This window comes from Pristis pectinata, chromosome 17 (assembly GCF_009764475.1).
Source record: "Pristis pectinata isolate sPriPec2 chromosome 17, sPriPec2.1.pri, whole genome shotgun sequence".
In the NCBI taxonomy this organism is placed as follows: domain Eukaryota; kingdom Metazoa; phylum Chordata; class Chondrichthyes; order Rhinopristiformes; family Pristidae; genus Pristis; species Pristis pectinata.
This window is the reverse complement of record NC_067421.1, coordinates 4,726,774-4,754,241: the sequence shown is the minus strand read 5'-3', so window position 1 is coordinate 4,754,241 and position 27,468 is coordinate 4,726,774. Positions and strand designations below refer to the sequence as shown.

General features: G+C 44.8%; 1 protein-coding gene across 3 annotated transcripts in view; it reads right to left on the bottom strand.

Moving 5' to 3' along the window:
• The window catches only part of si:dkey-91m11.5 (PH_BCR_vertebrate and RhoGAP_Bcr domain-containing protein), a 362,049-nt gene that overhangs the window by 179,400 nt on the left and 155,181 nt on the right, over positions 1–27,468 (bottom strand). For all 3 annotated transcript variants that reach the window (XM_052032051.1, XM_052032049.1, XM_052032050.1), the window contains exon 8: positions 24,202–24,342. In XM_052032051.1, coding sequence (XP_051888011.1) covers positions 24,202–24,342 — 141 coding nt within the window. The remainder of the gene's footprint in view (positions 1–24,201; positions 24,343–27,468) is intronic.

The following is a 27,468-nucleotide window of genomic DNA, read 5'->3' as shown; positions in this document are numbered from 1 at the left end:
CACCCATATAAGAGAAAGATCATCCCCGCATCTACCCTATTAAGCCCTGTAAGAATTCTTATGTTTCAGTGAGGTCAGGTCTCATTTGTAACTGGTTTATTTTTTGTTATATGTACTGAGATACGGTGAAAAGCTCTTGTTTGCATGCCATCTGGACAGATCATTCCACGTATAAGTACATTGAGGTAGTACAAAAGAAAGCAATACGGAATAGTGTTAGTTACTGAGAGTGCATTGCAGGAAGACAAATAAAGTGTAAGGGTCACAACAAGGTAGATCGAGAGATCAGGAGTTCATCTTTATTGTATAAGAGGTCCATTCAAGAGCCTGTGAACAGTGATAGAAGCTGCTCTTAAGCCTGGTAGTATGTGTTCTCAAGCTTTTGTATCCTCTGCCTCTTCTCAACTCAGGTCAGCCTGCTTAATCTCCTCATTTGACAAAGCCGCCATCCTAGGAATCAATCTAGTGAACCTTTGCTGCACTTCCTCTGATGAAAGTACATTCTGCCTCTCAGCGATTGTGCACAAGGACACCCAGGTTCCTCTGAACATCATCAGTATTCAGTCTCTCACTATTTAAAAAAATACTCTGCATTTCTAGTTTTCATTTCACATTTTTCCACCTCCCATGCCCTTGCTCATTCACTTAATCTCACTATGTCTATCTGCATCCTTTTTACACCTCACACTGCCATGTATTGTATCATCAGCAAACAGCGGTATATTATCAAGTCACAATGGGCTACAGATGCTGGAATCTGCAGCAAGACACAAAATGCAGGAGGAAAGGAAATGAGGAGGTTAAAGGCTGTGACTGCAAAAGGTGTAACACCCAACCTTCCCTCACCACCATCCAGAGCCCTAAACAGCCCTTCCAGCTGAGGCAGTCTTTCACATGCAAATCCCCCAGCGACATTTATTACATCTGGCGCTCCTGGTGCGGGCTCTTCTGCATCGGTAAGACCAGATGCAAACTTCACCAAGTCCACCGTGGCCATCTGGAGCTCCCAATCCTCCAGCTTCCAGTAACTATTTCCCCCATGTCTCTTTTCTCTCTCCTCCTGATCCTCTGGCTCCCATCACCCACACACTCCTCCTAACAGTTCCCCTGCCCACCTCCCTCCCTTTATCCCAGGCTCCACTTTCTCTCCTATCAGATTCCATCATCTTCAGCCCTTTGTCACTTCCACCTATCACCTCCCAGCTCTGATACTATTCCCATTCTCTCCTTCCCAACCAGCTCTTGCTCCACCCTTCCCTCCACCTTTTTATACTGGCCATCTCCCCTCTATCTATCAGTCCAGATGAAGGGTCTTGACCTGAAACGTCAACTGTCCATTTCCTTCCAGTGATATACTTGATCCTCTCATCCAAACCACAGATATAGATTGAGAAGAGCTAGGGCCCTGTGGCACTCTGCTAGTCAGTCTCCCCAGCTAAAAATGACCTGTTTATTCTCATCCTCTGTTTTCTGCCCACTGATCAATCCTCAACCTACATTGGTAGATTATGCAAAATTCCATGTGCCCCAATTTAGTTCAGTAATCTCTTGTGTGGCACCGTGATGTTCACTGATTCCCCATTTTCTACTCTGCTAGATTCAAACTCAGAAACTTTTTTTTGCTTTGTCAAATACATCAACCTCAAAAAAATTCAACATGTTTGTCAAACCCTTTCAGCAATATTGGCTCTGTCCAATACTAATATTATTTTCCTAAATGCCCTGTTACCACTTCCTTATGACCAAGGGCAAGGCTGTTAGGAGTAGAGCACCCTGGTTGATGAGGGATACTGAGGCTCTGGCCAGGAAAAAGGAGGCATGGGTCAGGTACAGGCAGCTGGGATCAAGTGAATCCCTGGAGTAGTACAAGGGATGCAGGAATGTACTCAAGAAGAACATCAGGAGGGCAAAAATGAGGAATGAGATAGCTTTGACAGAGAGGATTAAGGAAAATCTAAAGGGATTTTATAAGTATATTAAGAGGAAAGAGAGTAACTAGAGAGAGAAAGAGAGCCTCTCAAGGACCAAAGTGAACATCTATGTGTGGAGCCACAGGAGATGGGTGAGGTCCTCAGTGAATATTTCTCCTGTTTTTACTGTACAGAAAGACATGAAGACTTTGGAACTAGAAAAAATAAATGGGGAGGTTTTGGGGATAGTCTGCATTACAGTAGAGGAAGTGCTGGATGTCTTATGAGGTATGAAGGTAGACAAATCTCCAGGGCCTGACCAGGTTTATCCAAGAACACTGTGGGAGGCGACAGAAGAAATTGCAGGAGCCCTGGCTGAGATATTTACATTATCGTTAGCCATGGGTGAGGTGCTGGTCGATTGGAGGGGAGTGAATGTTGCGCCTTTATTTAAGAAGGGCAGCAAAGAAAAACTTAAGAAGAACTATAGACCAGTAAATCTAACATCGGTGGTAGGTAAGTTACTGGAGAGGATTCTGAGGGATATGATATACAGGAGTTGATTAGGGGTAGTCAGCATAGCTTTGTGCATGGGAGATCACATCTTAAGAACCTGTGAGTTTTTTTGATGAGGTGACAAACAAAGTTGATGAGGGCAGGGTGGTAGATGTGGTTTATATGGACTTCAGTAAAGCCTTTGATAAGGTTCCACAAGGTAGTCTGCTCTGGAAGGTTAGATCGCCATCCAGGGAGAGCTGGCTAATTGGATACACAATTGGCTTGATGGTAGAAAGCAGAGGGTGATGGTGGAAGGATGTTTCTCGGACTGGAGGCTTGTGACTAGTGGTGTTCCCCAAGGTTCAGTGTTGGGCCCATTGTTGTTTGTCATCTATTATCAACAATATGAATAAGAATGTGCAAGGCATGGTTAGTAAGTTTGCAGATGACACTAAAACAGGTGGTATAGTGGACAATGAAGAAGGTTATCAAAAATTGCAGGGGGACCTTGATCAGCCGAAGTGGGCCAAGGAATGACAAATGTTGTGTAATTCAGATAAGTGCGAGGCGTTGAATTTTCTAAAGTCAAATCCAGGTAGGACTTTCACAGTGAATGATTGGGCCTTGTAGAGTGTTGTGGAACAGAAGGACCTTGGAGTACAAGTACATGGTTCACTGAAAGTGGAGTCATAGGTAGACAGGGTGGTGAAGAAGGCTTTTGGCACCCTGGCCTTCATAAGTCAGGGCATTGAGTATAAAATTTGGGAGGTCACGGTGCAGTTGTACAGGACGCTGGTGAGGCGGTATTTGGAGTATTCTGTTCAGTTTTGGTCACCCTGTTACTAAACTGGAAAGAGTGCAGAAAAGATTTACAAGGATGCTGCCAGGACTCGAGGGACTGAGTTACAGGGAGAGGTTGGACAGGCTAGGACTTTATTCCTTGGAGCATAGGAGACTGAGAGGTGATCTTATAGAGGTGTATAAAATCATGTGGGGCATAGATAGGTTGAATGCACAGTCTTTTTCCCAGGGTTGGAGAATCAAGGACTAGAGGGCATAGGTTTAAGGTGAGAGGGGAAAGATTTAAGAGGAACGTAACCGGTAACTTTTTTACACAAAGGGTGGTATCTATGTGGAATGAGCGGCCAGAGGAAGTGGTTGAGGCAAGTACAATAACAACTGTTGGACAGGTACATGGATTGGAAAGGTTGAGAAGGTTATGGGCCAAACACTGGAAAATGGGATTAGCTTAGATGGGGCATCTTGGTTGGCATGGACCAGCTGGGCCAAAGGGCCTGTTTCCGCACTGTATAACAGATTCCTACATTTTTCTTAATTTTTAAGTCAGGCTAACTGGTCTGTAGTTCCCTGTTTTCTTCCTCCTTTCCTAAATAGTATGGTTGATCTTATTACCTTCTGACCTGTCAGAACTATTTTAGAAGCTCTGGAATTTTGGAACATGACAACCCATGTATGCACCACTGTCAAAGCCACATCATTTCAAACCCACCTAGGGTACAGTTCATCAGGTACTATTAATTCCTCCAATAATTTTTTCCTGTGTGCTAATCTCTTTGGGCTTCTCATTCACACTAGACTTGTGGCTTTGCAGAATTTCTGGGAGATTTGTATGTTTTCTTTCAGGTACACGAGCACAAAATATTTAGTTTCCCTGCCACTGATGTGAGGCTCACTGGCCTATAATTCCTTGAATTATCACAGATCATAGAACAGTACAGCACAACCCTTTGGCCCACAATGTTGTGCTGACCTTTAAACCTTGCCTAAGATTATCTGACCCTTTCCTCCCACATATCCCTCTATTTTAAATTCCTCCATATGCTTATCTAACAAGCTCTTGAATTCGACCAATGTACCTGCCTCCACCACCACCCCAGGCAGCGTATTCCATGCCCAACCACTCTCTGGGTAAAAAACCTTCCTCTGATATCTCCCTTGAACTTCCCACCCATTACTTTAAAGCCATGCCCTCTTGTATTAAGCACTGGTGCCCTGGGTAAGAGGTGCTGGCTGTGCACTCTATCTATTCCTCTTAATATTTTGTATACCTCTATCATGTCTCCCCTCATCCTCCTTCTCTCCAATTGAGTAAAGCCCTAACTCCCTTCGTCTCTCCTCATAATGCATACCCTCTAATCCAGGCAGCATCCTGTAAATCTCTGAACCCTTTCCAACACTACCACATCCTTCCTATAATGAGGATGACCAGAACTGAACACAGTACTCTAAGTGTGGTCTAACCAGAGTTTTATAGATCTGCATCATTACCTCGCGGCTCTTAAACTCGATCCCACGACTTATGAAAGCTAACATCCCATAAGCTTTCTTAACTACCCTATCCACCAGTGAGGCAACTTTCAGGGATCTGTGGATATGAACCCCCAGATCCCTCTGCTCCTCCACACTACCCAGAATCCTGCCGTTAACCTTGTACTCCGCCTTGGAGTTTGTCCTTCCAAAGTGTACCACCTCACACTTCTCCGGATTGAACGCCATCTGCCACTCCTCAGCCCAGCTCTGCATCCTATCACTGTCCCCCTGCAAGCTTCGACAATCTTCCACACCATCCACAACACCACCAATCTTTGTGTCGTCTGCAAACTTGCCAACCCACCCTTCTACCCCCTCATCCAAGTCATTAATAAAAATCAAGAAAAGCAGAGGTCCCAGAACTGATCCTTGTGGGACACCGCTAGTCACAGACCTCCAATCTGAATACACTCCCTCCACCACAACCCTCTGCTTTTTACAGGCAAGCCAATTCTGAATCCACACGGCCAAGCTTCCCTGGATCCCATGCCCTTTGACCTCCTGAAGAAGTCTACCATGTGGAACCTTGTCAAATGCCTTATGTAGACCACATCTACTGCACTACCCTCATCAACCTGTCTGGTTACCTCCTCAAAGAACACTATCAGGCTTGTGAAACGTGATCTGCCCTTCACAAAGCCATGTTGGCTGTCCCTGATCAGACTATGATTCTCTAAATGCCCATAGATCCTATCTCTAAGAATCCTTTCCAACAGCTTGCCCACCACAGACGTAAGGCTCACTGGTCTATAATTCCCTGGACTATCCCTACTACCTTTTTTGAATAAGGCGACAACATTTGCCGCCCTCCAATCCTCTGGTACCATTCCCGTGGACAACGAGGACTCAAAGATCCTAACCAACGGTTCAGCAATCTCCTTCCTCGCCTCACAAAGCAGCCTGGGGAATATTCCGTTAGGCCCCTTGGACTAATCTGTGCTAATATTTTATAACAGCTCCAACACATCCTCTCTCTTGATATCAACATGCTCTAGAACAGTAACCTTACCAACACTGTCCTCGGCATCATCAATGCCTCTCTCCTTGGTGAACACTGAAGAGAAGTATTCACTGAGAACCTCACCCACTTCCACAGCTTCCAGGCACATCCTCCCACCTTTGTCTCTAGTTGGCCCCACCTTTACTCCCATAATCCTTCTGCTCTTCAAATGTGAAAAATGCCTTGGGGTTTTCCTTAATCCTACTCAACAAGGCCTTTTCATGTCCCCTTGTTCTCCTCAGCCCCTTCTTAAGTTCCTTTCTCGCTACCCTATATTTCTCAAGAGAGCTATCTGATCCTTGCTGCCTAAACCTTATGTATGCTGCCTTCTTCCTCCTAACTAGATGTTCCACCTCTCTTGTAACCCATGGTTCCTTCACCCTACTATTCTTTCTCTGCCTCACTGGGACAAATTTATCCCTAACATCCTGCAAGAGATCCCTGAACAATGACCACATCTCCATAGTACATTTCCCTTCAAAAATGTCATCCCAATTTACATATAGAACATAGAACAACTACAGCACAATTCAGGCCTTTTGGCCCACAAAGCTGTGCCGAACATGTCCCTACCCTAGAAATTACTAGGCTTACCCACAGCCCTTTATTTTACTCGGCTCCATATACCTATCTAACAGTCTCTTGAAAGACCCTATCGTATCAGCCTCCACCACCATTTCCGGCAGCCCATTCCACGCACTCACTACTCTCTGAGTAAAAAAACTTACCCCTGACACCTCCTCTATATCTGCTCCCCAGCACCTTAAGCCAAATGTTAATGCTGTGTGAACAGATTTGCCCAGTCAGGAATCAGAAATTACCAATGATCTATTCTTCATTTGAGAGCCCGTATCACATGTAGAGGCATTTGGTTTATCACCAATGACAGTGACCTTATCGCCACATGACAGGCACACGTTTTCTTACAACAGACAATGATAATAATAACATGCTTAAGAGTGTCTAACTCTGCTTTCTTCTGTATTTCCAGGAACTAGTGGTCAATTGCACAACTCTACTTCTGTTATACCAGCAAAGCTAACAAGCACATTATGATGGGGGAAAAGAGAGGGCAGAAAATGAAATAAAATTCCCCTTAACAGATGTGTCCATGACTTAGCAGCCAAATAGGAAGGGCCGAAGTGAACTGTACTATTGCAAACTAAACAGCATGCAAAAGAATTCCTTTGGCCTGCGACGTTGTTACCTGCAACATTTCAGCACAATATCAACATGGCTATTATCTAAGTTGAACTGTGCTCAATTTGCAAAAAGATAGAAAGCTCACCAAAGACAATACTATTTTTGTCTTCATTCTGTGTCCATATTTGCCCATTTTCCCATCTAAGCTTAATGGATAAGAATATTTCTTCTCAGACAAACATTACTCTTGTTGAGGATGACTTGTTTCCATTCTAGTTTTGTGGGTTTGAAGGAGGCTGAAGTGCAGGACATGCAAAATCTGGCACGGGTGGGGCAGGTGGTGGGTGGGTTGGTCATGTGGCATTTGGTCAACTACTTGCTGTTTCCCCATGACTCATTCACGCTAGTACCTTTCTGAATGTTTCTTTGCTGTTTTGAGTAGTTAAGGCCATGGATTCCCATGAATCACAAAGGATGCTACCTTGTTTTGAAGGAAAATTTGAGACTGTCATGACAACGCTTGCTGAAGAGTGTTTGTTTCAGGAATCTGGTGTCAAACTTGAGGACAATGTGGGCTGCCGATGGGAGTTGGTTGAGTGTGAAAAGAGCCTTGATGATGAGGATGTTGGACTGTGAGAAAACTCTTGACTTTGGTTTGCCTATCCTGTCAATGAATTTTGAAGATTTTACAGAGACAGCATTGGTGGTCCCTCTCCAGTGTCTTCAGGTGCCTACTCTAGGTTCTCCTTGTTTCTGACACATTCAGGAACCCAGACAGATCCCTCCCCACTAAACCATGGGAGTGTTGGGTTTGGGGTTTTGGTCTTCTCAGTCGGCTGACAGCTCTGCTGATCCATTGCAGGCAGTCATGACTCTTGTCATCGATGTCTGACTTCACTGAGAGAATACACCCAGAGCAGCATCAACCTCTGCACATGGTGTTTTTTCATTTTCATACAAGACTTGTATGAACTCTGCCAATTGAGAGGAAGCACAAAGAATCTTTCTCAAGTATGGCCATCCTCAGAAACTCATTGATCAAGTTGGTGGGGGAACTTGTGGTGTTGTACAACAAGGCAGCTTGATCTGGACCTTTGCCTTGATGATTGGTGAAAGGCGTATCTTTTCGTATGTTTCAGTGAAGGAGTCCAATCTCCAAATGTGCTGGCTTCTGCCCTCTTTCTTTCCAGTCCTGATGAAGGGTCTCAGCCCAAAACGTCGATTGTTCATTTCCCTCCACAGATGCTGCCTGACTGGCTGAATTCCTCCAGCATTTTGTGCGTGTTGCTCCACGTGGCGCCACGTTACAAACTGCTCTCTACAGATCTACTCATTACCTTTACTATAATCGTTCTACACTTTTAAATTTACCTCAATGCACTCTGTACTAACTCAATGTAACTGCACTGTGTGATGAGTTGACCTGTTTTTTTTACTGTATCTCAGTACAAGTGACAATAATATACCAATACCAAATGTACAGGTGTTGACTGTGTGTTCAACACCTGCTTCATGATGACATGCAAGCAATGATCCTAACCAATATCTGAACCAAAGACTTCATTCCAATGCAGAATGGGGTCAAGCAAGACTTATCACAGTTGTAACCCTCCATAGTGCAGATGCAGAATGTTGAGCAGTTCACCTTGGACATTAATTCTGCTCCAGGAGGAAGAGTTTGTTGGAGGTGAGATGAAGCTTGAAAGTTGAACTGCTCATCCTTCCACATCTCCACTCCAGAACACAGTCCAGAATAATTGCACGAACACATCTGGAGACTTAGCTCCTTGGTTGACTCCTTCATGAAACATTTTGTGAGGCACATCAGCCAATAAAAGAAAATTAGGCTCCAGCGGAGTGGCCTTTTTGGAGTGGCCATAGTGAGAATGCCCAGTATTTGAGTGAACATACAACATAAAATAGTACAGCACAGGAACAGGTCCTTCGGCTCATCATGTTGTGCTGAACTAATTAAACACCTCACCATACTAATCCTTTCTGTCTACATAGTGTCCATATCCCTCCATACTCTGCACACTGATGTGCCGATCTAAGAGTCTCTTAAACCCCTCTATCGTATCTGCCTCCTCCACCACCCACGGCAGCGCATTCCAGGCACCCACCACTCTGTGTAAAAAAAAAAAACTTGCCCCACACATTTCCTTTGAACTTATCCCCTCTCAACTTAAAATGCATGCCCTCTAGTATTAGACATTTTGACTCCAGGAAAAAGATACCAGCTGTCTGGAATCCTATAAACTTCTATCAGGTCTCCCCTCAGCCTCTGCCATTCCAAAGTAAACAACCCAAGTCCATCCAAACTCTCCTTAATAGCACCTATCAACCTGTGCAGCTACTTTCAGGGAAATATGGACTTGGACCCCAAGATCCCTCTCTATATCAACACTTAAGGATCCTGCCAGTAACTGTGTACTGTCCCTCTACATTTGATCTCCCAATGCAACACCTCACATTTTGCCGGATTAAACTCCATCTACCATTTCTCCACCCATATCTGCAACATCTATATCCTGCTGTATCCTTTAGCAATCTTCTACACTAACCACAATGCTACCAATCTTTGCATCGTCTGTGGACTTACTAACCTGCCCATCCACATTTTCATCCAAGTCACTTACATATATCACAAACAGCAGAGGTCCCAGCATGGATCCCTGCGGAACACCATTAGTCACAGACCTCCAGCCAGAATAAGTCCCATCAACGACTGTATTCCATGGGCAATTCAATTCTGAATCCAAACAGCCAAGTCACCGTGGATCCCATGCACCTTAATCATCTGGATGAGCCTACCATGAGGAACCTTGTTGAATGCTGTACTAAAATCCATATGGACAACATTGGCAGTAGTCTGAGATGAAATTACTGAATGATCAACCAGTGAGGCTTTATGGGTAAAGCTGAGAAATGAGAAGGGGATGGTCATCTTCTTGGGGTTGTACTGTAGAGCCCCAAATAGTTAACAGAAATTAGGGGAACAAATGTGCAGATAAATTGTGGAGAGATGTGGGAATAATAGGATTTTCTTGCAGGAGACTTTAACTTTCCTAATATAGACTGGAACTGCCAGTGTTAAGGGCTTAGATGGGATGGAACTTGTTAAGTGTGTTCAGGAAAGGGGGCAGGGCAGTAGATATAGTCTATATGGACTTCAGTAAGGCCTTTGATAAGGTTTAGCATGGTAGGCTGCAACAGAAAGTTAGATTGCATGGAATCCAGGAAGAGGTGGCTAATTGGATACACAATTGGCTTGATGGTGTGAAGCAGAGAGTAATGGCGGAAGGTTGTTTCTGGGATTGGAGGCCCATGACCAGTGGTGTACTTCAGGGGTCAGTGCTGGGCCCTTTGTTGTTCGTCATCTATATCAACGATTTAGATGAGAACATACAAGGCATGTTTACTAAGCCTGCACAGGACACTAAAATAGATAGTATCATTGACAGTGAAGAAAGTCAATCAAAAAAAAAAGAAACAAAAAAAAATGTACAGGAAGGAGATTGAGATCCAAGTGACATGGTGTCATGACAACAACCTTTCACTCAATGTCAGCAAAGCAAAAGTCATTGACTTCAGGAAGGGGGGTGGTGCACATGCTCGTTTACATCAATAGTGCTGAGGGCGAGAGGGTCGAAAGCTTCAAGTTTCTCAGAGTGGACATCGGGTAAGTCCTGGTCCAACCACGTAGACGCCACGGCACCAGCGCCTCTACCTCCTCAGGAAGCTAAAGAAATTTGGCATGTCCACTTTGACCCTCAGCAATTTTTATCGATGCACCATAGAAAGCATGCTATCCAGATGCATCATGGCTAGGTATGGGAACTGCTCTGCCTGTGACTGTGAGAAACTGCAGAGAGCTGTGGTTACAGCTCAGCACATCACGGAAACCAGCCTCCCCTCCATAAACTCTTGTCTACACTTCTCTCTGCCTCAGTAAAGTATCCAACATAATCAAAGGCCACACCTACCCTGGACATTCTTTCTTCTCCCCTCTCCCATTAGGCAGAAGATACAAAAGTCTGAAAGCACATACCACCAGGCTCAAGGACAGCTTCTTTCTATCTTGCTGTTATAGGACTATTGAATGATCCCCTAGTACGATAAGATGGACTCTTGACCTCACAACCTATCTCATTATGACCTTGCACCTTATTGTCTGCCTGCACTGCACTTTCTCTGTTACTGTGACACTTTATTCTGCATTCTGTTATTGTTTTCCCTTGTACTATCTCAATGCACTGTTGTAATGGAATGAACTGTATGGACAGCATGCAAAACAAAGTTTTTCACTGTACCTGCTTTTCACATGTAATAATAAACCAATTTATGAATTTACCAAAATTACAACAGGATCTTGATCAGCTGGGTAAGTTGGCCGAGGAATGGCCCAAATAAGTGCAAGGAGTTCCATTTTGGCAAGTCAAATCAAGGTAGGACTTTTACAGTAAACAGTAGGGTGCTGTAGAACAGAGGGACCTTGGAGTTCAGGTACATGGTTCTCTGAAAGTGGACTCACAGGTGAACAGGGTGGTGAAAAGGCCTTTTGGCACACTGGCCTTCGTCAGTCAGGGCATTGAGTATAGAGGTTGGAAGGTTATGCTGCAGATGGTGAGGCCGTACTTGGAGTATTGTGTTCAGTTTTTGTCACTCTACTATAGGAAAGATGTTATTAAACTGGAAAGAGTGCAGAAAAAATTTACAAGGATGTTTTACAGGTGTTTTACAGGACTCGAGTTTTAGGGAGAGGATGGACAGGCTAGGACTTTTTTTCCTTGGAGTGTAAGAGACTGAGGGGTGATCTTATAGAGCTGTATAAAATCATGAGGGGCATGGATACGATGAATGCACTCAGTCTTTTTCCCAGGGTTGGGGAATCAAGAACTAATAGGTTTAAGGCGAGAGGGGAAAGATTCAATAGGAACTTGAGGGGCAACTTTTTACACAGAAGGTGGTACATATGTGGAATGAGCTGCCAGAGGAAGTGGTTGAGGCAGGTACATGGATAGGAAAGGTTGTGAAGGATATGGGCCAAATGCGGGCAAACGGGATTAACTTGGATGGGGACCTTGGTCGGCATGGACGTTGGGCCGAACAGCCTGTTTCCGTGCCGTATGCCTCCATGACTCTTTATGAAAGGATAGGCCTTTCACTGAACATCAAAGACTAAGGTCTCTATCAAGCTGCCCTGATGCACAACAGTGCAACTCCTCCCACCAACTCCATCAGTCAAGATCTAGAGCAAAACCTGGAAAACATGGATCACTGTCCATATTTTGGGACTGTGAGCACAAAGTAATTGCTTTACCCAATTGGCCACATGTAAATACAGATTAAACTGAGAACAGACTCAGCAATCCAACAGTGTGGAACTGGTACAGCGTCCAGCATAATTTGTTTAATCTCAACATCAGAACAATAATGTGCAACAGTTAAATCGGGTAACTAAGCAGCAGTGAATACATGATCAGTTTTTCGAAAATATTGGAGAGCTGTTAGTATCCTTATCAAGCGGCACCAATTTCAGAAGGGTGAGCATTATAATGAAAATAGCAACAAACAGAAAAACATGAATGGACTATTTCTGGTACATACTAAGGGACTTAAGATGAATTCTGGATGCAATACCAAGAAACTGAATCGGAGACAAAATAATGCAGATGAATGCTTAAGTTATAATGATCAGACTGAAACTAATGAATAATAAATCCTGCATACCAGTGATGGAGACTGAAGCAAGAGAAGACTGAAAAACCCAGTCCAAATCCAATCTAAATATGTACAACAGATATTGCTATCAATTCATTGTTGAAGAAATGGTGCAAATAAATATTAAAGTAGCAATACATGCAGTAGAGTACAGTTCCAAAATATCCGTGCAGTTTTCTTTACTACTGGCATCCATAATATAGCACAGTACAAAATCAGTGATATCTGCATTTAACACAAGATCAATGTCAATGAAAGGACAACAGTCAAACAGGACTGCATATACAGTAGCAATGCAGAATAAATAAAGGAATTCTCATTTAATTATTTTGAAGGTCCTAGAGGTGGTGTCCTTCATTAAACAAATTTTGTTTGCAAAATGTACATATTATAGAAGCATAGGTGTTTTTACGTTACACACAGCCCTTGAACATTACTGACTGCCATCTTCAAACCATTGTGGCCATTCATTCACTACAGCTCTCCAATGGTACAATGGTTTGAAGATGAAAAACACTTGAGCAATTTTGGCTTTGCGTAATAGTGTAAACTGAACAATAGGGAACTGGCATTCTGATTTTCCCCTATTTTTATTTCAATCAGAGTCAAATGGAAATAAAAAATGAGAGAAATGCAAAATGGTCTAATTCTCTATTATCACACAGAGCCAAAATTATCCCACTACTTCCATTCTGCTGGTGATAATTGAAGGTTGATCCAGAACTTGGGAACAGCGCAGTTTAACTACAGTGTGGTATAACTTCTTCCATAACTTTTTCTGCAATATTCTTCCTTCTAACTTTGACAATGCCTGGCCTGACTCGGGTACAACCCATAGACCACAGTGGCCGTCCAACACCTCACTCAAAATGAAGCACAAAAATTAGGAAACAAAATAGTAAACTTATTCAAGGTTACCTCCAGAATATTTATCAATCTGCAAAGAAAACTAATTATAGCCGACCATATCTCTCAGCCTTTGCTTGATAATATTATCATTCACTTAGTAACAACTTCTTCTCCTTAAACAATCCTTGGGGAGAAGTAGGCTTGCTTCCAATTCAGTTCTAAGAGTCTTGAGCTGGCAGATGAAGCCAATGTGGGACTTGCAGAGTTTGCCACAGATGGGGGCAGCAGGTGCTCGACAGACAGGCAGGTGGGTCGTTTGGGAGGTGGTGCACTCTTCCTGCTGTTTATGTTGGGATTCTGTGTTCCTGAGGATCTCAGTACCATACTGAGTACTCCATTTTGAGCAAATATGGGCAGGAATTCCCACAAGTTGGTGGGGATGTTACAAGGAGGCTCTGTCTCCATGGTAAACTCTTGCTCTTCTTGCTTCCAAATCCATTAGATAATGGGTTTACAGTAAACATCCCCAAAACAAGCTGCTCTTCCAACTTACTCACTCTGCACAATACCATCTTGAGAAATAAATGTTCATAGTTCCCCAGAAGCTGCAGAGCATCCTCCTTATCTCAGGAGCCACCTCTCAGCAAAGGCAAGCATTAATGATGAAATTCACCACTACCTCCAGTGCGCCAGCAGAGCTTTGACTGTTTGATGAAAAGGGTGATGGAAGATCGAGAATCCAAACCAGGACCTCTCATGGTTTATTGAGCAGCTTCACTTTCAGGGGTATGGTACCACCAATATTATGCCTGCAAAGTCTTTCAAATCCATTGGCTGGATAAGCAAACCAATGTCAGCATCCTATCCCAGAGCAAAATCTCCAGCAATGACACTCCAATTCCAGTCAGGTCCATAGGGCAGATCACACCATTTGCATATGCCCAACCCAAACTCTCAAACAGGCGCTCTGTGACAGATTTCAGCATGGCAAAAGGTTACTAGGAAGATACTGAAATAAACAAAAGATATTCTCAGAGCCCACTTGAAAATTTGCAACACCCTTACTGATGCATGCAAATAAAAAAGGAGCATCTAGGATGCAACTGAGAATCTGACACAGAACACAGAACAGTACTGCACAGGAACATGCCCTTTGGCCCACAATGCCTGGGCCAAAGAGGATGCCGAATTAAATTAAATCTTTTCTGCCTGTACGTGATCCATACCCCTCCATTCCCTGCATATACGTGTGTCTAATAGCCGGGTAAACACCACTATTGTATCTGCTTCCACCACTACCCTGGCAGCCCGTTCCAGGCACCCACTGTGTAAAAAGCCTGCTCTGCACATCGCCTTTAAACTTTCTCCCTTTCACCTTAAATGCATATCCTCCTGTACTTGACATTCCTACCCTGGGAAAAAGATTCTGACAGTCAATCCTATCTAGATATCATAATGTTATGAACTTCTATCAGGTCTCCCCTCAGCCTCCGATACTCCAGAGGAACCAACCCAAGTTTATCTGGGACAAACGAGTTTTTGGAAGTAGCCATGTTGGAACTGTGAGTGCCGTGTATAAACGTTGTATAAGTGTTAGTGCTGAGGCTTTGGCTCGTGAGGCTTAGGTGAGAGAAGGCTGAGCAAGTAAGAGCAGGTAAGGTTTTCCTTAGAATTAACTCTTCCCATTAGAGTAGCTGGGATGGCATTTAGTGCAGTGGCGTACTCCTCCTGCACAATGTGGGAGATCAGGGACCTTTTCTGGGGCAGGGGCGACCTGTACAAGAGGGACAGGTTGCACCTTAACTGGAGAGGAACCAATATCCTGGCGGGGAGGTTTGCTGGTGCTACTTGGGAGGGTTTAACCTAGTTTGGCAGGGGATGGGAACCAGAGCACCAGGTCAGAAAGTGGAGAGATTGAGAGGAAGGTAGATATCATGACCAGTAAGTCTGCAAGGAAGGACGGGCGGGAGCAAAGTAATAGACATGATGGGATGGACAGGCTGAAGTGTATTTATTTTAATGCTAGGAGTATTAAGGGGTAAGGGAGATGAATTTAGAGCATGGATCAGCGCATGGAACTATGATGTTGTAGCCATTACATAGACTTGGTTGAGAGAGGGACAGGAATGGATGCTTAAAGTTCCCAGGTTTCGATGTTTTAGAAAAGATAGAGAGAGGTCAAAGTGGGGGTGGGGGGGAGTTGCACTATTAATCAGGGACAATATCACAGCTGCATTCAGAGGGAACATAATGGAGGGTCATCCACTGAGTCTATATGGGCAGGACTCAAAATTAAGAAAGGTGCAATCACTCTGATGGGATTATACTAGATCCCCTAATAGCCACTGGGACATTGAGGAGCAGATATACAGGCAGATTAGGGAAAGGTGCAAAAACAACGCGGTTGTTGTACTGGGTGACTTCAACTTCCCCAATTTAGACTGGGACTTCCTTAGTGCAAGAGGGTTAGACAGGGCAGAATTTGTTAGAAGCATCCAGGAGAGTTTCCTAAAACTGTATGTGGATAGACTAACGAGAGGAGGGGCCATACTGGACATGGTGTTGGGAACTGAGCCAGGTTAGCTAACTGACCTTTATTGGAAGACCATTCGGGAATCAGTGATTACAACTCCTGTAGTTTGAAGATAACTATAAATAAGGATAAGTATGGAATTTGCAGGAGAGTATTAAATTGGGGCAGGGCAAACTACGAGAGTATTAGGCAGGAACTGGGAACAGCTGTTTTTGGGCAAGTCCACATCTGACATGTGGAGGGTGCTTAAAGAGCAACTGCACAGAGTACAGGACAGGTATGTTCCAGTAAGAAGGAAGGACAAGGATGGCAAGGTAAGAGAACCTTGGATGTCAAGAGAGGTGGTGAATTTAGTCAAGAAGAAAAAAGTGTATGTAAGGTCAAATAGAGGCCTTGAGGATTATAAAGAAGCTAGAGCTCAAGAAGGGAATTAGGAGAGCCATGAGGGGCCATGAAAAGTCCTTGGCAAGTAGGATTAAAGAGAATCTCAAGGCATCCTAAACATACTTCAAGGGCAAGAGGGTCAGTATTTACCAAGGAGGAGGATATGGAGGATAGTGAGATCAGTATTGGAGCATGTTAATATGCTAGGATTTTCTAATTTTGAGATTAAGAAAGAGGTAGTATGGAGCAGAAAACTGCCAAAAGATACAGCAGGATACAGATCAGTTGTAGTTATAGATGGAGAAATGGCAGATGGAGTTTAGTCTGGCCAAATGTGAGGTGTTGCACTTTGGAAGATCAAAAGTAAAGGGACAGTACACTGTTCAAGGCAGGACCTTTAACAGTATTGATGTAGAGAGGGATCTTGGGGTCCAAGTCCATAGCTCCCTGAAAGCAGCTGCACAGACTGACAGTGTGGTAAAAAAGGCATATGGCATGCTTGCTGTTATTAGTCGAGGCATTGAGTTCAAGAGTCAGGAAAGTTATGTTGCAGCTTTATAAAACTCTGGTTAGGCCGCATCTGGAATATTGCATTCAATTCTGGTCGTCCCATTATAGGAAGGATGTGGAGGCTTTGGAGAAGGTGCAGAAGAGGTTTACCAGGATGCTGCCTGGATCAGAGAGTATGTGCTATAAGGGGAAGTTGGACAAACCTGGGTTGTTTTCTCTGGATCAGTGGAGGCTGAGGGGAGACCTGAGGGAAGATTATAAGACTATGAGAGGCATAGATAGACAGCTGGTATCTTTTTTGAAATGTCTAATACGGGAGGGCATGCATTTAAGGTGAGAGGGGCTAAGTTCAAAGGAGATGTATGGGGTAAGTTTTTGATTACACAGAGAGTGGTGGGTGCCTGGAATTCGCTGCTAGGGGTGGTGGTGGAGGCAAATACGATAGAAGGGTTTAAAAGGCTCTTGGTAGGCACATGAAGGTGCAGAGAATGGAGGGATATGAACATGGTCTAAGCAGAAGGGATTAGTTTAGTTAGGAATTTAATTATTAGTTTAATTAGTTCAGCACAACATCATGGGCCAAATGGCCTGTTCCTGTGCTGTACTGTTCTATGTTCTACCTCAACTTGCAAAAGTGCAGCACCTCACACTTGCCCGGATAAAACTCCATCTGCCATCTCTCTGCCCATATCTGTAACTGATCTATATCCCACTGTATCCTTTGACAGCTTTCTACACTGTCCAGAGATCCACTGGTATTTGTGTCACCTGTAAACTTACTAAACCATCCATCTACATTTTCATTCAGTCACATGTTCATTCACACATGTCATAAACAGCAGAGGTTCCAGCACCGATCCCTGCTGAACACCACTGGTCACATACCTCCAGCCAGAATAACACCCTTACACCCTACTCTCTGTCTTCTATGGGCAAACTAATTCCAAATCCAAACTACCAAGTCACTGTGGATCCCATGTGTTTTAATCTTCTGAATCAGCATACCACAAGGGACCTTGTCAAACACCTTACTAAAATTCACGTAGACAGCATCTACTGCCCTACCCTCATCAATCACCTTCGTCACCTTCTCAAAAAACTCAATGAAGTTTGTAAGACACAACCTGCCCTGCAAAAAGACATGCTGACTGTCCATAATCAAGAGATAGAGGGTGAGAGAGTTGGAGAAAGTGAGAGAGAGGTGGGGGGTTGGGGTGTGAGAAATGGGTGAGAGGGAGGGGGTGAGAGAGGGGGACTGAGAGGGGGGCGGGGGTGAGAGTGGTTGAGGTGAGAGAGGGGGTTGGGGGTGGGGGTGTGAGGGGAGCGGGAGGGGTGTGGGGGGGGTGAGAGGGAGGGGTGTGAGAGGGTGAGAGAGAGGGTGAGGGGGGTTGAGAGAAAGAAGATGTGAGAGAGGGGGGTGAGAAAGCAGGGTGAAAGGGAAGACTGAGAGGGAGGGGTGGGGGTTGAGAGGGAAGAGGGGGGTGAGAGAGTGGGGTGAGAGAGAGGTGGGTGAGAGAGGGGGTTGAGAGAGAAGCGGTTGAGAGAGAAGCGGTTGAGAGAGAGGGGGTTGAGAGAGAGGAGGGTATGAGAGAGAGAGAGGCTGGCAACTGAGAGCTCCAGATGGCCAGGATGGAAGGAGCGAAGTTGCTGAGCGAAATAATTGCCAAGTTTGCGTCCAGTCTCACTGACGTAGAGGTGGCCACAATGGGAGCACCGAATGCAGTATATAACACTGGGGCATTTGCATGTGAAAGACTGCTTCAGCTGGAAGGGCTGTTTAGGGCTCTGGATGGTGTTGACAGAGGAGATATAGGGGAAGGTATTATATCTTTTGTGGTTTCGGAGAGAGTGCCTGGTGGGGGAGGGGAATGGGTGGGGAGGGATAAGTGGAGAAGGGAGTCATGGAGGGAGTGATCCCAGGGGAAAGCAGAGAGGGGAGGGGAGGGGAAAATGTGCCTGGTGGTGGGATCCTGTTTCAGGTGGCAGAAGTTGCGAAGAATGATATGTCAGATGCGTAGGCTGGTGGGGTGATAGGTGAGGACCTGGGGAACTTTACCCCTGTTATGCCTGGGGTAGGGGGATGGGGTGAGGGCAGAAGTGCAGGAAATAGATGAGATGCAGGTGAGGATTCCATCAATAGCAATGGGGGGGGAACCCTGTTTTCTGAAAAAGGAGGAGATCTTGGATGTCCTGGAGTGGAAGGCCTTATCTCGAGAACAGATGTGGTGTAGACGGAGGAACTGAGAAAAAGGAATGGTGTCCTTGCTAGTGGCAGGGTGGGAAGAGGTGTTGTCTAGGTAGCTGTGGGAGTCAGTGGGTTTGTAGTAGATGTCAATGGATAATCTGTCTCCCGAGATGGACATAGAGGTGTGGGAGATGGACCAAGTGAATTTGAGGGCAGGGTGGAAGTTGGTAGCGAAGTTGATGAAATTGACAGCTCAGCACAGGTGCAGGAAGCGGCACTATTTCAGTCGTCAATGTAGCAGAGAAAGAGTTGGGGAGCAGTGCCGGGTTAAGTTTGGGACATGGAATGTGCCATGTAGCCAATGAAGAGGCAGGTGTAACTGGGGCCCATGCGAGTGCCCATGGCTACACCTTTGGTTTGGAGAAAGTGGGAGGAGCCAAAAGAGAAGTTGTTGAGAGTAAGTACTAGTTCTGCCAGACAGTGGGGGGTGGTGGTAGTGGGGAACTGGTTGGGTCTGTTTTCCAGAAAGAAACAGAGAGCCCTGAGGCCTTCCTGATAGGGTGTAGAAGTGTACTGGGACTGGACGTCCAGGTTGAAAATGAGGTGGTCAGGGCCACGGAACTGAAAGTTGTTGAAGTGCTGGAGGGCATTTGAGGTGTCACGAACGTAGGTGGAAAGGGCCTGGACCGGGGGGACAAGATGGAGTTAAGATACAAGTAGAAGAGTTTGGTAGGGCAGGAGCAGGCAGGAACAATGGGCCTACTGGGGCAGTTAGATTTGTGAACCTTGGGTAGGAGGAAGAAACGGGCAGTGCGGGGTTGGGGATCAATGAGGTTGGAGGCTGAGGGTAGACCTCCAGAGGTGATGAGGTCAGTGATGGTGTGGGAGACAGTGGTCTGATGATCCTCAATGGGGTCCTGGTCCAGGGCTAGGTAACAGGAGGTGTCTGAGAGCTGCCGTCTAGCCTTTGCAAGGTAGGGGTGAGTCCGCCAGACAATAACTGCACGTCAGTGGGGTGTGAGGAATCCTTGCCGATGAAGTTGGCGTGGAGATGGTGGAGAGGGAAGAAGAGCCCAGTGTTGTGGTGGGTGCAGAACCCTTGCGGTGCGGGTGCTGAGGAACGAAGGCGAGGCTCCTGCTGAGGACAGACTGTTCTGTCTCAGAGAGAGGGAGGGCGAGGGGGTGGTGCAGAAACGGCAGGGGTTGCGGTACGGGTCAGACATGAGGTCAGAGGGGGGCAGTGGGTTGGAGGGCTCAGGGGAGGTGAAGTTGTGAGATGAGGAGGACTCGGAGGAGTGAAGGGGAGGACGAGGGGTAGGGGTGGCATGAGAGAGTCCAGGTTGGGTGGGAAGTGATGGTGGGATGGCTGGTGGAAGAGGAGCAGTTGGACCCAGCAGAGGTGGCCGGGGCAGAGGTCAGGAATGGTGGCAGGAGCCTCAGCCTGGGGAATGAAGGATTGTTGGAGAAGAGGGACCTGGGGATGTGGGTGCACCAGTCACTGAAAGTGGCAGGGCAGGGTGCTGAAGTGTTAATGTTGGCAGATACAATTCTGGACTTTATCAACAGAGGCAAGGAGTATAAAAGCAGGAAAGTCACACTGACCCTTACTGACTGGTCTCAACTGAAGTACTGTGTTCAATTCTGGTGGCCACATTATAGAAAGCATTAGAGATGGATCAGAAAGATTTACAAGTAAGGTTCGTGGGTTGAGGAAGTACAGAGCAGTTGAAACTATTTTGTTTTTAGAGAAGGCTGAGGCAAGATCCAACAGAGGTGCATAAAATAATAAGGAGTCTGGATGGGAAAAAGCAAACCACTGAAGGAAATCAGCAGGTCAGGCAGTATCTGTGGAGACAAAGGGATAGTTGATGTTTCAGGTTGAGACCCTGCACATGAAACATTGACTATGCCTTTGCCTCCACAGATGCTGCTTGACCCACTGAGTTCCTCCAGCAGTTTATTTTTTGCTCTGGATTCCAGCATTTGCAGTCTTTTCTGTTTCCAGGGGTTGGGACGGAGAGGATAATTGGATGCTGTTTCCATTGATAGAGCGGCCGAGGACTAGAGTTCACAATATAAACTAAAGAGGAATAGAATTAAGAGTGATACAAAGAAAAGTTTCTTTCTAGTGTGTGTCATAGAGTCATACAGCACGGAAACAGGCCCTTCAGCCCAACTGGTCCACATGACAAAGATTCCCACATAAGCCAGTCCCATTTGCCCACGTTTTGCCCATATCCCTCTAAACCTTTCCATCCATGTATCTGTCCAGGAACTTTTTAAATGTTAGTGTACCTGGAACAACCACTTCCTCTGGCAGCTCATTCCATACACCGACCACCTTCTGGGCAAAAAAGTTGCCCCTCGGGTTCCTATTAAATCTGTCCCCTCTCACCTTAAACCTATGCCCTGTCGTTCTTGATTCTTCAACCTGGGAAAAAGACTGTACATTCAACCTATCTGTGCCCCTCCTAATTCTATACACCTCTATACGATCATCTCTCATTCTTCTGTGCTCCCATGAAAGAAGTCCCAACTGCTCAACATCTCTCCATAACTCAGTCCCTCAAGTCCTGGCAACATCCTCGTAAATCTCCTGTGCACTCTTTCCAGCTTAATGGCATCTTTCCTATACCAGGGTGACCAAAACTGAACACAGTATTCCAAATGCGGCCTCACCACAATTGTACAATTGCAACATAACATCCCAACTTCTATATTCAATGCCCTGACTGATGAAGGCCAGCATGCCAAAAGACTTCTTCACCACCCTGACTACATACAATGCTACTTTCAGGGAAGCATGTACTTGTACTCTTAGGTCCCTCTTTTCTACAACACTCCCCTACCATTCAATGTGAATGTCCTACCCTCATTTGTCTTCCCAAAATGCAACACCTTGCACTTATCCAAATTAAACTCCATTTGCCATTCCTTGGTCCACTTACCCAGCTGATCAAGATCTCTCTGTAGATCCTGATAACCATCTTCAGTGTCAAAGATACCACCTATTTTAGTGTCATCTGTAAACTTACTAACCATGCCTTGTACATTCTCATCCAAATCATTGACATAAATGACAAATAGCACTGTGTCCAGCACCGAGCCCTGGGGAACACCACTAGTCACGGGCTGGAAAACAACTTTCCACCATTAACTTCTGCTTCCTACCATCAAGCCAACTATGTATCTGATTAGCCAGCTCTCCCTGGATCCCATGCAATCTAACTTTCCATAGCAGCTTACCTGTGGAAACTTATCAAAAGCCTTACTGAAATCCATATAGACCATGTCTACCGCCCTGCCCTCGTCCACCTTCTTAATTACTTTTTCAAAATTCATGATACGTGATCTCCCATGCACAAAGCCCTGCTGACTATCCCTAATCAACCCCTGTCTTTCCAAATACTTGTATATCTTATCTCTCAGAATCCCCTCTAGTAACTTACCTACCACAGCTGTTAGGCTTGGTTGTGGTTGGAACAGTGTAAAAGTATACAATACAAAAATTACAAGGCTATGGAGTAGGGGCTGAGGGTGCAGGTTGGAACTAGTGAATTGGTTTTGTAGAGTCCCAGTGCAGACATGATGGGCCACTATTATATGGTTCTATGAATGTCATTATTGCTATTTCTTTTCTCCTTAATTTTCCTTAATTATAAGAACAAAACCTTTTGCATTTGTTCATTGATGTGTAAGCACACTGTTCGGTGTTATATAGTGCCAGGTAGCCCTGGGAGGATCATTCATGGTCTTTGTTGAATTTGTTGGTATCAGCCAGAACTCTGGCACAATTGGGATAGTCTGCCTGTTTGGTATTCTAGCCAAGAGTTGTATAGCCACTTTTGAAAGGGTTTTCAACTTCTACTGTTTGTACTTTTTTAACTCTAGGACTTTTTTCTGACCGTATGGCACTAGCTGGAAGCTTCTAATCAAAGAATGCATATAAAAGGAATCACAAAGTCAAGTGTTAACATTCAGAGCAGTTCCCCTCAGACCCGCAGGTCCCAGACTCACACAGATGCTCAATACCTCTTCTGGATTTCAGTCAGTCTGAGGTCTCCCTCCAATGTGCAGTCCAAGTGCACTGAACAATCTTGATAGACCCTGGATCACTGCCAGTGGAAGTGACCCACCAATTCAAAGTTCAGCAAATTGCTTGCTCCCAATGGCATGGTGAGGGAATTACTTCATTTGCAAGACATTGATGAGAGGGCATTGAAAAGGTCACCAATTTGGTAAGTGAGTCCACCAAGCTGACCAGCTTTCAACTTTAATCAAAGGTAATTACCAGTTTGTGGGTCAGATGTTCCAGCCCAACACATTGTTTTAAGAAATGTCCTGATATTCACTATCTTCCATGCTACCTTTTCCAATGTGATTTGTCCAATGTCATTGTCACCTAATACCTTCTGATGAGCCCTTTTATTTCTTGACTTATACACTGTCCTATGGTTTAGCTACTGTTATGGGGCCTGTAGAATACTCCCACAAGTGACTTCTTTCCCCAAGCCAGTCTGAGTCAAGATCATTTCTCACTCTACTGTACTGATCTCATCTTTTACTAACACAGCCATCCCACATCTATTTGCTTTCTGCCTAACTTACTGAAATGTCAAGTACCCTGGAACCTTTAAGTTCTCGGTTTTGGTCATCTTCCAACCAAGTCTGGAATGGTGATCAGATCACACTCATTTATTTCTGTGTGTGCAATTGACTCATCTTGTTACAGATGCTGTGTGCATTCATATTAAGAGCTTTTAACCATTGTTTCCTACTTTACATCTATTTGCAGGTGTACTCTTCTGTGTTGTTTACCCTGTTCCTTCCTGTTACATTGAAACACAGTTATCTCCTCATAATTAAAGTTGTATTTAACAGAAAAAAATACACGTTAACTTGAATACGTAACATATGTAATTGATGTTCGGAAATTCTAACTGACCTTGTGCAATATGTTCTTTGAATGCATAAATGATCTCTTAAAATTAGTGGAAAAAAGATCAGGATGTGTCTTTTAAAAAAAACAAAGGAAAATATGCTTCCACTTGGAAGCGATTGGAACTTATTCTCAAAACTAAGTTCCAAGGATGATCTCCAGATTATAAATAAAACTTATCACAGAGTAACTCACCTCGCCTTTCTTTACAGTCATAGATTGTCTCCTGGGAGTGATCTCTTCATTAATGCTGGACAGGAAGTTCTGTGAAATACGGAGAGCATCTTGTAGCAAAGGATGATCTAGATGGTTGACTGGAGTGTGTTTTAATAAATCCTGCAGGAACATGAGACAAATCAACCAAACTGCACAAACTAAATCAAAAGGGAACAGAATTTCTATTCAAACATGAGCCTTTTCAAGTAGATCCTACTAATGTCACTGGGAGAATATTTCTGACAATGAGTACAATAATGTAGATGCAAGAAGGGATCTAGGTAGTAGAAGAGATAAGTGACAAAACATGACAAGCAGAGGGAGACTACACAAACGACATGACCCCTGTCTGCAAACGATATGGTCAATAGAAAACAAAGTCAGGAGAATGTGAGGCCTGGTATTTAAATTAAGAGAGCTTACACATTCTTCCTTACAGAATCCTCCCATCACAATCCCTCAGTGTATCGTGTCCCACTGGCAGTACAAATGCACCAGAGCTGATGGCACAATACACGCAGGAGGGAGTAGCACTGTGAGTCCTCAGCGTTGACTCCAGACCCCTCAAGACTCTAATGGCATCAGGTCAAACATCAGTAAGGAGACCTCCTCCTGATTACCACCTACTGTCGTCCAGCTGATGAATCTGTGCTCCTCCATGTTGAACAACACTTAGAAGACAAGAACAATAACTGAAAGCAGCTCAGAGTCGATGACTTCAATATCCATCCCCAACAGTTTGTATACTTATCTTATCCTCACTATCTATGGAAAATGTGTCTGTCCATGATAGCACTGAAAGAGATGGCCAATGCAGTCTTCACATCGTATACCCTCTGCGGCAATACACTTGTGCTAAATGGTATAAATTCACAACAGATGACCTGGCATATCCCTTTCTCTATCATTACAATTAAGTCGGGAGATCAGTCCTGGTTCAGCGCAGACTGCATAACAGCATTCTGGGAGCAGCCTCAGGCATAGCTAAAATGCTAAACTGTCAAAGCAGCATGCAATATCTGCAGCTAAATGATCCCACAATCAACTGATCAGATTAAACACTGATCACCTGCCACATCTCATCATGAATGGCAGATGACAAATCAACAGCTACCAGGAAGAGGAGACCAAGACATTCTCATTCTCAGATGATAGTGGAGGCTTCCTTGCTGGTGCATGTGAGCATTAAAGATAAGGCTGAAACATTCACGTTCAGCGCAAGTCAGTATTAAAGAAAGTAACAATGTCATTCATACCAATATCGACCATGACCTCTGGCTGCTCACCCTTCCCTCTCAGAATGTCCTCTGCCTGCTCTGAGACATCCTTGACCTGACAACAGGGAGGCAACACCCATCCTGGACTCTCATTCATGGTCACAGACACACTTGTTTGTGCCTGTGACTAAACAGTCCCCTATCACTATTGCTCACCTGGTCCCTGACCTACCCTGTTTCACAGAGCCAGTCATGGTGCCACTGATCTGGCTGTTGCTGACATATTCTCCTGGGAGGCTATCACCCCAACAGGGTTAAGGTTGCCCAGTGACTGGTCAGAGGCGGAGCCAGCTGCCTTCAACAAATAGAAGCAAGCTTTAGTGGACCGGCCATTTTGGAGTGGCCATGTTTGAGTATAAGTGCTGAGGCTTTGGTTCGTGTGGCTTTGTTGCCAGGTCAGTGGCATGAGAACTGGCTCTGAGGCTCAGCGGGGAAGGGTAAAGTCAGGCAGAGCAATAGTGATAGGAGACTCGATAGTTAAGGGGACAGACAGGAGATTTGGTGGCCACAAAAGAGACACCAGAATGGTGTGTTGCCTCTGGGGTGCCAGGTCAGGGGTGTTGCGGAGCAGCTGCAGAACATTCTCCGGGGGAGGCTGAGCAGCCAGAAATTGTGGCTCCTGATGCAGGATTTTGACCCAAAACATCGACAATTTCTTTCCTCCCACAGAGGCTGCACAACCCACTAAGTTCCTCCAGCAAATTATTTGTCGGGCGAGTAGCTAATGTTGTTCCATTGTTCAAGAAGGGAAATAAGGATAATCCTGAAAACTAGGGACCAGTGAGTCTCACATCAGTGGTAGGGAAGTTACTGGAAAGGATTCTTAGGGATAGCATTTATGAGCACTTGGAGAAGCATGGCCTAATTAGGGACAGTGTCAGCATGGATTTGTGCGGTGCAGGTCACATCTTACTAACTTAACTGAGTTTTTTGAAGAGGTGACGAAGGTGATCAATGAAGTTAGAGGCGTGGATGTTGTCTACATGGATTTTACAAGGTCCCTCAAGGTAGGTTCATCCAGAAGATTGAGATCCATGGGATCTTTAGCTGTTTTGATTCGGAATTGGCTTGCCCATTGAAGACAGGGTAGTAGTCGATGGGAATTATTCTGGCTTGAGGTCTGTGACCAGTGGTGCTCTGCAGGGATCTTATACTGGGACCTCTGCTGTTTTGATGTATATAAATGACTTGGATGAAAATGTAGATGGATGGGTTAGTAAGTTCACAGACGATACAAAGATTGATAGCGTTGTGGCTACTGCAGAACGCTGCCGAAGGATACAGCAGGATATAGATCAGATGCAGATATAAGCAAAGAAATGGCAGATGGGGTTTAATCCGGCCAAGTGTGAGGTGTTGCACTTTGGGAGATAAAATGTAAAGGGACAGTACACAGTTAATGGCAAAGTGTTGATGTACAGAGGGATCTTGGGGTCCAAGTCCATAGCTCCCTTAAAGTAGCTGCACAAGCTGATAGGGTAACAAAGAAAGCATATGGCATGCTTGCCTTTATAAGTCGAGGTACTGAGTTCCAGAGTCAGGAAGTTATTTTGCTGCTTCATAAAACTCTGGTTAGGCCGCAACTGGAGTACTGCATTCAATTCTGGTCGCCCCATTACAGGAAGGATGTAGAGGCTTTGGAGAGGGTGCAGAAGAGGGTTACGAGGATGCTGCCTGGATTAGAGGGCATGTGCTATAAGGAGAAGTTGAACTATCTTGGCTGAGGGGAGACCTGATAGAAGTTTATAAGATTATGAGAGGCAAATGCACACATTCTGGTGACCAGGAGAGATACAAAGAACAATGAAAAGTGACAAAGCAAACATTAAGAGCTGTGATTGTGAGTACAAAAGGAATACCATCATAAAAATATTTTTACTATTTTAATTGGAAAATGTGGTGGTTGGAACAACGTGAATTCCTTGGTGTTAAAAATGAAAATAGGGAAGTGACAGAAATGTTGAATTAT